General features: G+C 33.8%; 1 protein-coding gene across 1 annotated transcript in view; it reads left to right on the forward strand.

The window, feature by feature from the left end:
* The window catches only part of CSMD1 (CUB and Sushi multiple domains 1), a 1,184,580-nt gene that overhangs the window by 600,853 nt on the left and 571,100 nt on the right, over positions 1 to 12,627 (forward strand). The window contains exon 5 of the mRNA XM_082756691.1: positions 22 to 229. Within this exon, the coding sequence (XP_082612817.1) occupies positions 22 to 229 (208 nt within the window). The remainder of the gene's footprint in view (positions 1 to 21; positions 230 to 12,627) is intronic.

The following is a 12,627-nucleotide window of genomic DNA, read 5'->3' on the forward strand; positions in this document are numbered from 1 at the left end:
AATCACTGTTTTGTTCATCAGCTGAAGGAGCTTGTGGAGGGACACTACGTGGGACAAGTGGAACTATTTCAAGTCCTCACTTTCCTTCAGAGTATGAAAATAATGCTGATTGCACCTGGACCATACTGGCTGAACCAGGAGATACCATTGCTTTGGTGTTTACTGACTTCCAGTTAGAGGAAGGATATGACTTCTTAGAGATCAGTGGAACAGAAGCACCATCTATATGGTAAGTCAAGGATCTTGTGACGATCCCAGTTTCTTTCATTTTCCTTTGTTGGTGAGTATTTTGAAAAGATATTTAAGGCGGAGCTTTTTATTTGTGAGTAATGACCATTTTGTTATGAATTTTCCTTTGGTTCTTTTCATCCTCCAGGGCTGAAAACTGCTTATAATCTGCTAAATAATCTGCTCCTGCTTCTTTCCAAATCTTAATTCTTCCTCTTCCTTTTCTCCAGCTTTAAGAATTATATTGGTAAGGTGAGCATAGCAGTGAGCATTTACTGATTCTACATTTGTATGAGAATGTTAACAGATGTTGTATCTTGAACACTAGCTTATCGTGACATGGTTTTTAGTGAGCAAAATTCAGCCTCACAGAAAAATAGGAATACAGAGAGAGCAAATGCATGTCATCTTATTTTTCTAAACAGGCGGTAATTCAGTCCTCATTCAGTACTCATGTATGTATTTTTTTTATCTTATGTAGACTCATGTTAAAAATGTTGGCTTAGCAATATTAGGGTTTAGTAATTACAATACTAAAACTACTTTCTCTGTACTAAGTAGAATGTGATAGTTCTTTTCATGGGAATGGATTAAATTGTGGAACAGTTTGTATTGGGATATATCTTCAAGCTACATATACAGACTTTGTATTTTTTTCATCTCTGAGAAGAATGTCTTGTGTTTGACATATGTGCCATTGCTATAAAATGTAGCCTTGAAAAGACAAAACAAAATAAAACAACAAACAAACAAACAAACAAAACCCATACACAGACATGCTACTCACAGATTGCTGATGGATATTATCTTCAGAATGCCCTTCCAGGAGATCTGATCCAATCTCACTCTTATTTTAACGTCATGACTCACTAAGCAATGCAATATATTTTATGAAGTTCTATGCAGCATCTGATCTGTTAAAAAACTCTATCAAATAAAAAAGTGCAGAAATCATTTCTGTCAAATATATAAAAACTTTGTTCTGGAGATGCTCCTGGATCTCTGTCACAAGTTTACTCTCCTACATTTCCACATGACCAAAAATTGTATAACAGCAGTCACTGAATTAGCTTTGTATCAGATTAGGTGCTCATATCTGACTGTCTGAAATTCAGTGCGTGGCAACCTACTTGTTTTTCTCTCATGCACAAACACGCATTGTATTCATAAATTACATTTTTTTGTTGTTGTTGTTGTTATTGTCTGTTCTGAGGAGAAGAAATTGAAATACGTAAAGGAAAGAGCTAATGGAATCTTGTTACAGAACACAAAAATCTGTCCGTTCAGTTTTATATGATGGGCTCTAATAGATAACTAACAACGTATTTGTAACTTAATTGCAAGAAATCATGTTACTGAACTTAAACATATAAATATAGGAATAATTTTACATTCTATGATACTATGATCCCTAGGATGTACAGACAATCACATATACACATCCATTCTCCAGAAGATTTTTCATAATAGATGACGTAGAAGAATATTTAGAAAGCAAAGAATGCATATTCTGCATTGATCTCATGATATTGATCAGTTGGAAATCAGAGCTATACTAAGAATCTTCTTTCTCCTAGAATTTAGTCTGAACATTTTTGTCTTTTTCCTTGATACTAGCTTTTTGATTGGAAACATTTTTAGAAGCTAAACATTATCACAAAAAATTAAGGATTTATTATATGTTCATTATCATCATGTTCATATGATCATTACTAAAAGTTTGAAGAAGCTATGAGAAGTTTTATAAGAAATGTTTAAAAGGTTATTGGATAATTTGGAATGAAGCTACACATTCAGCTATATTTAAATCAGAACGGTTACCATAGCGACATTAGAGACATGCTAAATGTAGTGCATGTTGTAATCCATTAAAATCAGCTGTGCTCTGTGCTTTAATGTGAAATTGTTCCATACTTAAAACTAATGGTCTAGAGGTGTTTCATCTTAAAATATGATTTAATTTTTTTTTCTTCACTGCTCCCTTTTATTGTATCTGGCATCATGTCAACAGATTTCTGCAGTAATTCTGTGTTAGAAGGCACATATTCCATTAGCATGAATTGGTAATTATGATTGTTCTATTTGCTGGAGAATAAGCCAAATATTTTCCTATTGAAAAGCATAGAAACACAGCACTGAAAAAGTTAGAAAGAGAAGGAAAATAAAGAAAAAAGATCAGATTAGTGATTCTTTAGTGATCAATTAGTGATCAGTTTAGTGACAATTACCCTTTGCAGATAGGTTATAGGCAAAGTAATAAGCAGTTCTAGTAGGATTACCATGAAAAATGAATGGACTGAAAAATGAATGGAATGAAAAATGAATAAACAATACAGTGAAGTGATAGAAATGCTAGAACAAGTAAAATCTACATGCTGAGGAAAAACAGTATGATGTATCTATAAAATATTATATTTATTATATTATATGCCTCATGTTTCTAAACCTTCTTTAAGATGTTCAGTCAGTTTCCACGTTATAGAGCTGATTGTAGGTTTGTATTCCAAAGCCCTGGAAAAGAACAAGTTTTATTTATTTATTTATTTATTTATTTATTTTACTCATGAAAGATTATTTGAAAATCATGCATGCAATCCATCCTAATGGTATTAGTTTATAAAAGATTCAAGTGACATTACCTCACTATTCATTTTATGTCCATGATACAATTAGAGTGTCCAAAGTTATTAAAGTTTTTTGTCTAAGTAAAGTGCAGTTATGTAGGTCTGGGTCTTGAATGGATGTTCACATATAGATGAACACATTTTTCTTCCTGTTTTGAATCAATATGAGTGTCAACAAGCTTAAAAAGATGAACATTACCGTTTGCAAAATGAATGTGAAACAGGTAGAACAGATTTTTTAATCTGTGGAGGAAGTAAAAGTATTATTAGAATGTAGATGAAAGAAACCTTTTTGAATTTGAATCACTCACTTAATTTGCTATTACATAAAGGAGCTTGGGATGTAAAACATGTTTATCTTGAGTTGGTAAGCTTTCGTTTGCAATGCCAAGAAGAGTACTTCTGGGAGCATATCAGAAAAACTGTTTATTGGTATGTCTGGAGTACATCTCAAAGTCCATCAATTGTCTGGATTTTTGAAAAATCTGAAGGGCTCCTCTGTGATTTATTATTACAATTAAAATAAATTTCTTATTTATATGATTTCTGTAAATTAAATCTCTCTTTTAAATAGTTTCAAACATGTCTCTTTAGATTCCATCTAAATTAATGTGGTATTTAAAATTAAATCAAGGTTGGATTTAGAGATAGCATTAAGAAGTACCTAAAATGATGTAAGATCAGAAATATATCACTCAGGAAAATGAGTCTTCCCAAAGACTGACCCTCAAGATGAATATACATATGTACATATATAATTTGGACTGAGTATTTTCAGGTGAGGTAAAGCAATTCACATGGCCATAGATAAGTCAGACTCAGGCTTTTTCAAGCAAGTATGTCTTTGCCATCATTTTTGCAAAATTAAAAACATATTCACACACACACAAAATCTCTAATACTACAATTTGCATGAAAGGTGATTATAGTGATAAGAAACATGTTTCAATTACTACTTTTGAACTTGAAATCTTAACATTGAAACTAGTTTGTTTTAATTCGTTACCTTACTAATATTATCTGACTGGTTCCATTTTGACCCGAAATTACTATCCTTCAGTTTTTTTCCCAATTTTTGCTAATAGAAGAGAATGAATGGAGTACACCTCATACATTATTTTAGTCCAAATTAATTTTCTAATACTATTTAAAAATACCTTTAGGATTATTCTGACTTTCTTATAAATCACTTCAAATCCTAGTGAAAGGCCATAAAAATGGATGTGAATGTGAGAGTGATTTGGAAGCAATGGTAATGAATTGCTATATACTTGGCATATGGTTTGACATAAGTAGCTAGAGTCATCTGAAACCCTCATCTTGTTTCTGTGTAATGAATTAACTCTTGTAACTACTGGGTCATAATAGTAAATTGTGTTTCTTAAATAAATACACCCGTACAAGCTTTTACATATAGTTCAAATCAGTAGCATTCCAATCTATGTATTTCCTTTTTTATAGAGATCTGTCTTAATCTTACCATCTGTATTGTGAGAAGTCTGTAACAAAGTAATGCATGAACATACCGAGTGGAGTAAATCACCTCTTTAATAGATATCCATGGAAGCAGATCCATACGTATGAACTGAATAGTTATCTCAAAATTATATGATTATACAGCTGAAGAGCACCATCTATTGGTTTACTGTGAAAAAGTTGCTTGCAGATGCGCTTCCAATAAAGTTGTTGTTATACACCCAAAAATGGTTCTGGGTACACCCTTGAGAATATAGGGCTCTATTTATTTTCTTTTCCTTTTCCGTCGAGCAAGAAAGGATGTTCCATGACCATGGAACAAGAGGAAGGCAATCAGATTCAAACTTTTTTTCTTTTGTTTTAGAATACTGTTAGATTATTTTATTTGAATCGATGTATTTATTTTAGCCTCCTTGAAGAGCTGCTGCCAGACATCCCTGTTTGTCACCAATGAAACTCTACTGAAACTGCAAAGCCATTTGTTTATCTTGGAGATGCAGTTATCTTGTTGCCTGCTAGTTTTAGTAAGCTCTTACCTTTTTCTAGGTTTTAACCCAATTTTCTCTTTTACCTGTTTTGGTCAGGAAAATTGGTCCTGTAAATATAATCTTCTGTACTTGATAACCTGTCCATCTGATCTGCAATGAACATTCTATTCCCATATAAAAGAAAAAGAAGTTGCATAGTTACCCTTGAATTCTATAATTCTATTAACTTCCACATTGCAAAGTTTTCAGTTGTTCTCTCTCTCTATATTTTTATTAGTCTACCACATTTGAAATTCAGTAATGCTGTTTAGTACTTGAATACTCTGTTTCAAAAGTATACAGGAATGCTAAATACTTTTTAAACTGTTTTAACATAGAAGATAATACTGTTCCAAAAAGCCAAGATACATTGGAAGGACAAAGATACTTTTAAGATGAGCAAGAAAGGTAGTATATGTATCTGTATGAAGAACCTTACAAGACTGAAAAATACAGTGAGCATAATATGTTTCCTCCCATGATTTGCATTAAAGTTATGTTCATGAAGCATGACAGTATATTTATACTAACTGATTTCTTCCATACATCATTTGTTCAGAATCCTGTACTAACACATATATTCATTAGGCATATTGCACATATTGCTGACAGTAAATGACAGAATCCCAAAGTGATATGGCAAGTTCCATGTCTTTTAAAGACTCCCTTCCCTTTCCCTCCTTCCAAAATTGTCTGATTCTACACCCTCCAGAATTTGCTGCCATAATCAAACTTCTAAATTTATAATCTGCTAAAATTCATCCCAAACAAGCACTGACACATTCTAGTCAATCTCCTATTCCCTATCTATTTTAATAGATAGTCCCTAATCTATAGATAATCCCTAATCTAATAGATAATTCCCTTTTTTATTTCAATAGATTAAGGTTTGAAAATTATACTCTGCCCCCTTAAAAACAAAACAAAACAAAAGCCGAAAAAAAAAAAAAAAAAAAAAAAACACCAAAAAAAGAAAAGAGAAAAGAAGAACCTCAGCCATGTGATGTAGACATAGTCAAAATGATGCATAAGCAGTTTGCAAATATTGTGCTGAACTTTACTGTCTCTGCAGATCTGTAGTGTTGGAGTGAATGTTTCATTGGTCTCAGAATTGTTAAATAGTCTTTGAAAGGATTATCCCACTAACAGATTAGGGGATTTGGAAGGAAAGTAACCACAGCATTTTGCATAGAAGGCATTTATGGCACCTTTACCACTAAACTGGGAAAACAGACAACTGATATCCTCTAGTTCTTAAAATATTGCTTTCCAGAATCTTTTAAGATTCCCTGAGGGGGAAATAACATGTTTTAATTCAGTATCTATATCCAGTTCTTTGGCATACCAGTCGCTATATCCAAACATATGCAGATAAACAGTTCCTTCACTCCTACGTTTTTTCCATAATAAGTATTAATAAGCTCATCTCATCAGTGATGTATCTTGTACTTTGCTATATTTATCAAAATCATCATGTTCCAAAATTGATTTTCTGTAGGCATTCAAATGCTTGCTTGAAAGAATGAATTATCCACATTTCTAAGTATATTGCTAGCAGACTTGGGAAAATATAGTGAACACTGCTCTTTGTCTTTGGAGTCCGTCTTTGGAGTCTGAGCCCGCCAGAGTTCAAGAAGTGTTTGGACAACACTCTCAGACATATGGTCTGATTTTCAGGTGGTCTTGTGTGGAGCCAGGAGTTGGATTTGATGATCCTTGTGGGTCCCTTCCACTATTCTATGATTACATGACACTAAAACACAATGTAGATGAGAGGTAGTGAACTTTGTCTCCCTTTAGCATTTCTATAGGAGGAAAGATGAAAAATGGAATATAAAAAATACTATGGAAAACAAAGCAAAGCTGGAAAGAAAATCTTATTTTAAGACAAATTGTTTTTTATTTACTTTTCCATGTTCTAGATGTTGTCTCCCTTTCTCTTTCAGCATCCTGAAGGTATTTTTATTTATTTACTGACTTTAAATTGTTTCAGATATAATAGAAAGTGTGTGGATTTTGTTGTTTGTTTGTTTTATTATGATTATTATAGTGTGTATTAAATATTATAGGGTATTTTATATGAGGACACGAGCTTCACTGGTCACATTGAGGCAGATTCAGATTCTAATTGAATACTGAAGACAAGGCTAAAGACTATCAAGAGTAACCACTCAAAAATAAGCTGAAATGTAAGATCTGAATTTGTATGTGATTGCTGAATTCCTGGCGCTGCACTGGAAAAGGTGGATCATGGAAGTAGTCAGGGCTTTGAGTGGGGAAGCTGGGAGACAAAAATGAATCTAACATGAAAAGAGTTTTTGTTTTTAGATTGGGCATGACAGATTTTAAAGAGCTGGTAAAGTTTTGGAAGCAGCTTCAGGATGGCGTGAGGGGTGTCTGGGAAATCTGAACTTCAGTATAGCAGTGATGAGAATTTGGGGCATTAGGTCAGATGAGCCTTTGCAGGGTGCCATCCCAAATGTGCCTGGGAGGTGCACTCAGGTCAGCGCTACCACCTGCACAGAGTGAGCAAAAACATCCTAAGCACACAGAAAAACCACCATCACTAATCACCACGTTGATACATCAGGCATATCCTCTCTCCTTTCCTCTTCCCCTAAAACAGAAATTTCTTGGTACATTTTCCTCTGCTGTGCAGGACAGCAGTGAAGCCTGGACAGCCTTTTTATTTCCTGCTAAATATTTGGTAGCCTTATCAGCATTTTTTCACTAGATACTTGCCCATGTAATGATGGCAAACGATGAAATATGTATGTAGTTCTTTTGAGCTTCAGGTAGAAATGTAACAAAACACTGTAACATTCATTTTGGACAGCAGCTTTACTTTGCATTGTGTTTCGATCTTGTGTTCAGAGATAGATGTGATGGAAATAATCTGATTAAAAATGGTAGAGTTCTGATGCAAAGGCAATTTTTTAAGGCCCTGTTAATAAAGATGCTTAGATTAAGGTAATGTATCATATAGAAATCTTGAAAAAGTTCTTACATTTGTGTTTAAAGAAAGCATATCTGAAATGCATTGCTTTATCTTTTGTAATATCTTCATCCTAAATATTATACATATATATATTAATAACCGTGTAGATAAAAGTATCATCAGCTTTTGAAAAGTTATTTAGCCTAAAACAAAGAGGGTGGTGAATTAACTTGATGTTAGTATTAGTGATTGTAAACTAATATCTCTTGCCAGTGTTATCTGTACAGACACGGAGACTGCTTAGCTGTTAACACCAGCATGTGAACGGTGTATGAAGTGAGAAGTACAGAAGCAATAAATTGATGCTTAATTCACAACACTATTGCTTTCTTTGCACCTATTAATTTACAGCCTACTGTGCTGAAGAGGTATAAAGGTTTAATTCATAGCACAACAGACTGACAGGAATATGAGTGAGAGAACTAACTTAAGGAAACACTGTGACCTACAGTATAATTTTCCACCACGTTTAAGATAGCATAAAAAGCACAAGATTTTTAAAATTAAGTATGTGAACAAGGTTTAAATACATTAACAGAAAGCTTGGATTGCTTACCGACAAAATACCACTAGCATTACTGTCTTTCTAAACAAGCTGTCTAACCCTGCAGACTCAACATGTACCTAAAATTACCTTCTACTGCATCTATTGTATTGTTCTAAAATATGCATATGGGTAGCCTAGTTTTCTTGAAAAATCCTTGACAGTAAATTCAGGAAAATACATTCTAATGAAGAAACAGCTCATGTCAGTATATTCAGGCAATGTTAGAAGCTTTTCTTAGAGATATGTATGGATCATTTTGTTTCTTCCTTTTAGGCAGCACCTACATGGTACAGTCAGCCTCACGTGTAGCATCTTAGTAAGACAAAATCCATAGATATTTTGACTTCTTGAAATTGAGACTTTTTTTTTTTTTTTTTTCCTGTATTTGAAATATAGTACTACCTAGGCTAGATTCTAGGTCTATTTACAATTACATTGATTCTGACAAATACGTATACTCCCTCATATTTCCCCAGAAAATATTCTGGAACTGAAGCTGGGGCTGGCTAACTTACATCATATAATTGGAGTTGATTAATTTATATCAGGGAGGTTCAGGCTAGATGTTAGGAAAACGTTCTTCACCGAGAGGGTACCTGGGCACTGGTTCATGCTCCCCAGGGCAGTGCTCATGACACCTAGCCTGCTAGAGTTCAAGAAGTGTTTGGACAACGTTCTCAGAAACATGATCTGATTTTTGGGTGGTCCTGTGTGGAGCCAGGAGTTGGTCTCCATGATCCTTGTGGGCAAAAGAAAATAAAAAAAAAAAGAAAACAAAATGAAAAAAATAATAATAATAAAAAAACAACAGTCATTAAAATACTTTAATCACATTCATCCCTATCTTAAAAAAGTTCACTTACATTAAAAAAACAAACAAACAAAAAAAAAAACAAAACACCTACACCAAAATCAACATATTGAAATACTGAAGAAGTGTTCAATTTATGGACAATCTGCATACACGCCACCTATTCATCACATTACTACCATACATATTCCCCAATTCCTCAAAGCATGTAGTAGTGGCTTGTCCTCCCATTAGTGAGGATGAAGGATGGTCCCTTACCAAACTTGTCTCTTGTAATGTATGATGTCTTTCTATGTTAGAATTGTAATACCAGCTATTATAATTTTCTTAAAGATATACTAGTTGTTTTTTGTTTGTTTGTTTGTTTTTGTTGTTGTTGTTGTTTTGTTTTAATACAAACATTGTATTATATTGTATTTTATTTATTTATTTATTTTTAATATATTGTATATTTGAACATATGAAAAACTGGTTGGTAGAGGTTTGCATACTTGAATGCACTCTTACTTTCCTGCAAGTTTAACAGCAAATAAAATGATCAAAGCAATTAAATCTTTTATTTATTTATTTTTTTAACAAGGGTAGAATATTAGAATATAAAAAATAACGTATGTCTGCTTTATTTTTTGCCCTGAACATTTTGAAAGCTTCTACTAAAGTATAGAGCATAACAACATAACATTTATTAGTATGTTTTTTGTTTTGTGTTGTTTTGTTTTCCCAACAAGATGCACCTACTCCCTCGGAAAACTCTATCTGGATCTGCATTGCAAACTTATCTGGCTAGCTACCCATTATTTCCATGGTTTTTCTACTAAGATCAGTGGTGTAGTCCACACTGGCCAGAATAAAACTCATCAGTGAACTGTTCTTACAGTAATGTTAATAAATCCCTTGGCCCCAGGTACCTCTCTTTATTCTGCACACAGAATGCAGTGATTGCTTCTTGGACTCTAAAATGTTAGATTGAACTTATATAACATGTTTATTGATGGTCACTTTTTATAATTTCTGCACAGTAAGCTAGTGTTAGGACTTTGTTTTTTTTGCAGAGGTCTGTGCTTAGAGGATAGTGTATTGCTTTATATCTCAGTTGTTTCAAAGAAATAGTTACAGCACAGAGAGTTTAGATATGACGTATATCACTGATATATGTCATTGATATATAGACTAATATATCATCTATGTTTTTCTCATTTCCTAAGTAGGCAAGGGAAAAGACAATGAGAAGTAAGGGGAATTTGTTTGGAAGAAGGATTTTGCTAGTCAGAAAGTTTAGACAAGCTTGCTAATCACAAAGAGTAAAAAGTTAAAATACCAAATATAAAACGTCTAAAATAAAATTTTAAATGCAATAAAAAATATTAGTTTTTCTCATATTGGATGATTTGTAGTCAAGTGTCTAAACTAATTATTCAGTGTGCAAATATTTGCATTTTTGGTGTAGCAGGCAAAAGGTACAGAAAAGAAATGCAAGTATTCCAGACTAGAAATGCAGAAATTGAGAACTCTTTTTAGGATAATTGTTTGTTTGCTTGTTTGTTTGTTTTCTTTATAATGATGTGACCTGGGTATTAAAATCTATTGATTAGAAAACAAACAAACAAACAAGCAAAAAAACAAACAAACAATAAAATATAATGTGAGCATCTGACTAATACAATATAACTTTGTACTTTAAATTTGTACAAAATCCCATGTAGAGATCACCTACATTTGGAAGAGACCACATATGGTTTTGGTTTATATATAGAGCTTTTGGAAATTATATATAAGGTACTGAAAAAAAGCATGATATCAGATACCCTTATATATCAAAACAAAGTGCACACTTTTCTCAAAACGGTTCATTATTGCACACCTATTTTGAAATCAGAATAGTAGGACCAAATTAACAAAAAGATGTATGTATATACCATGCATATCAATGTGTGCTTGCAGCCCAAAAAGCCAAGCATATCCTATGGGCTGCATCAAAAGTGTGGCCAGCAAGTCGAGGGTGGTGATTCTACCCGTCTACTCTGCTCTCATGAGACCCCACCTGGGGTGCTGCAGTCAGCTCTGGGGACCCCAGCACAAAAAGGAGACAGAAGTAGTGGAATGAGTCCAGACAAGGGCCATGAGAATGATCAAGGGGCTGGAGCACCTCTTCTATGAAGACAGGCTGGGGTTGTTCAGCCTGGAGAAGAGAAGGCACCGGGGAGACCTTATAGGGGAGACCTTAGACAGGAAAGCTGGGAAGGGACTCCCATGTCAGGGAGGAGACAAGGGGGAATGGCTTGAAAGAGGGGAGATTAAGGTTAGATATTCAATTCTTTACTGTAAGGGTGGTGAGGCCCTGGCACAGGTTGTCCAGAGAAGCTGTGGATGCGCAACCTCTGGAGGTGTTCAAGGCCAGGCTGGATGGGGCTTTGAGCAACCTGGTCTGGTGGGAGGTGTCCTTGCCCATGGCAGGGGGTTGGAACTAGGTGATCTTTAAGGTCCCTTCCAACCCAAGTCATTCTGTGATTCTTTGATTCTATGATTGATTTTAATAACTTCAACCGACATGTATAAACCTTAGTTTAACCTGTGTAGTTACACTGTCACACTAATCTATGGTTGTCTTTTTTAGCTGACTGACAGGAAGGCATTTTGGTTTACAAAATTCACTCAAGCAAGTAGAATATATTATAGGAAAGCATATATGAAGATTTGTTGGAGTATTATTTGTCATCTCTCTGTGTACATAAAGATATCATTAATGTTACAGAACTGAGCATTCTAAAATCAAGAATGGCAACTTTAGTTTGACCCACTTGTACATAAAGTTTGACTTGGGTTTTTAATTATGCCATCAAATGTTCCTATTTCACACTATGTTCAGAGACTGAATTACTGTCATGTATTTAAAGAGACTCAAGTCAGTAGGACCATTGCTTCATATGTTGAAATGGGATGTTGAGTGCCTTATCCATGATATTAAAGGAGAAGAGAATAATGTTTCATGATAAAAACAGAGTACCACTTTAAAAGCTAGGTCTTATACATGCATTTTCCACAGTGTTTTTTCTGTTAGCAAATCTCTTCATACAAAATTTCTGCAGGTTTTTGCTAATATTGTTGTAAATATTTCTTGTACAGCTAGATTCAGCTCCTTTAGTTCTTTACACTGCAACTAGAGTGGAGGAAAGCTTGAAGAGAGCAAACAGAATACCTGGTGGTCAAGGCTGATTTTTTTTTTTCTCTTGGGACTGAGTATTGTATCAAATTAACATTAGATTAGTACTGTTTCTAATACTAGTATATCTTTCTTGTAAGAAAAAATAGTAGTTGGTGTAGAAGTAATAAAGGTATTAGTAGAAGTAAAACAGTATATTTTCTAACATTGTGTAAACATAAAAGATGATTGGAGGTTCAGATTTTTTGTAAGGAAG

The sequence above is a fragment of the Aythya marila genome, assembly GCF_965140915.1.
Source record: "Aythya marila genome assembly, chromosome: 3".
NCBI lineage: Eukaryota > Metazoa > Chordata > Aves > Anseriformes > Anatidae > Aythya > Aythya marila.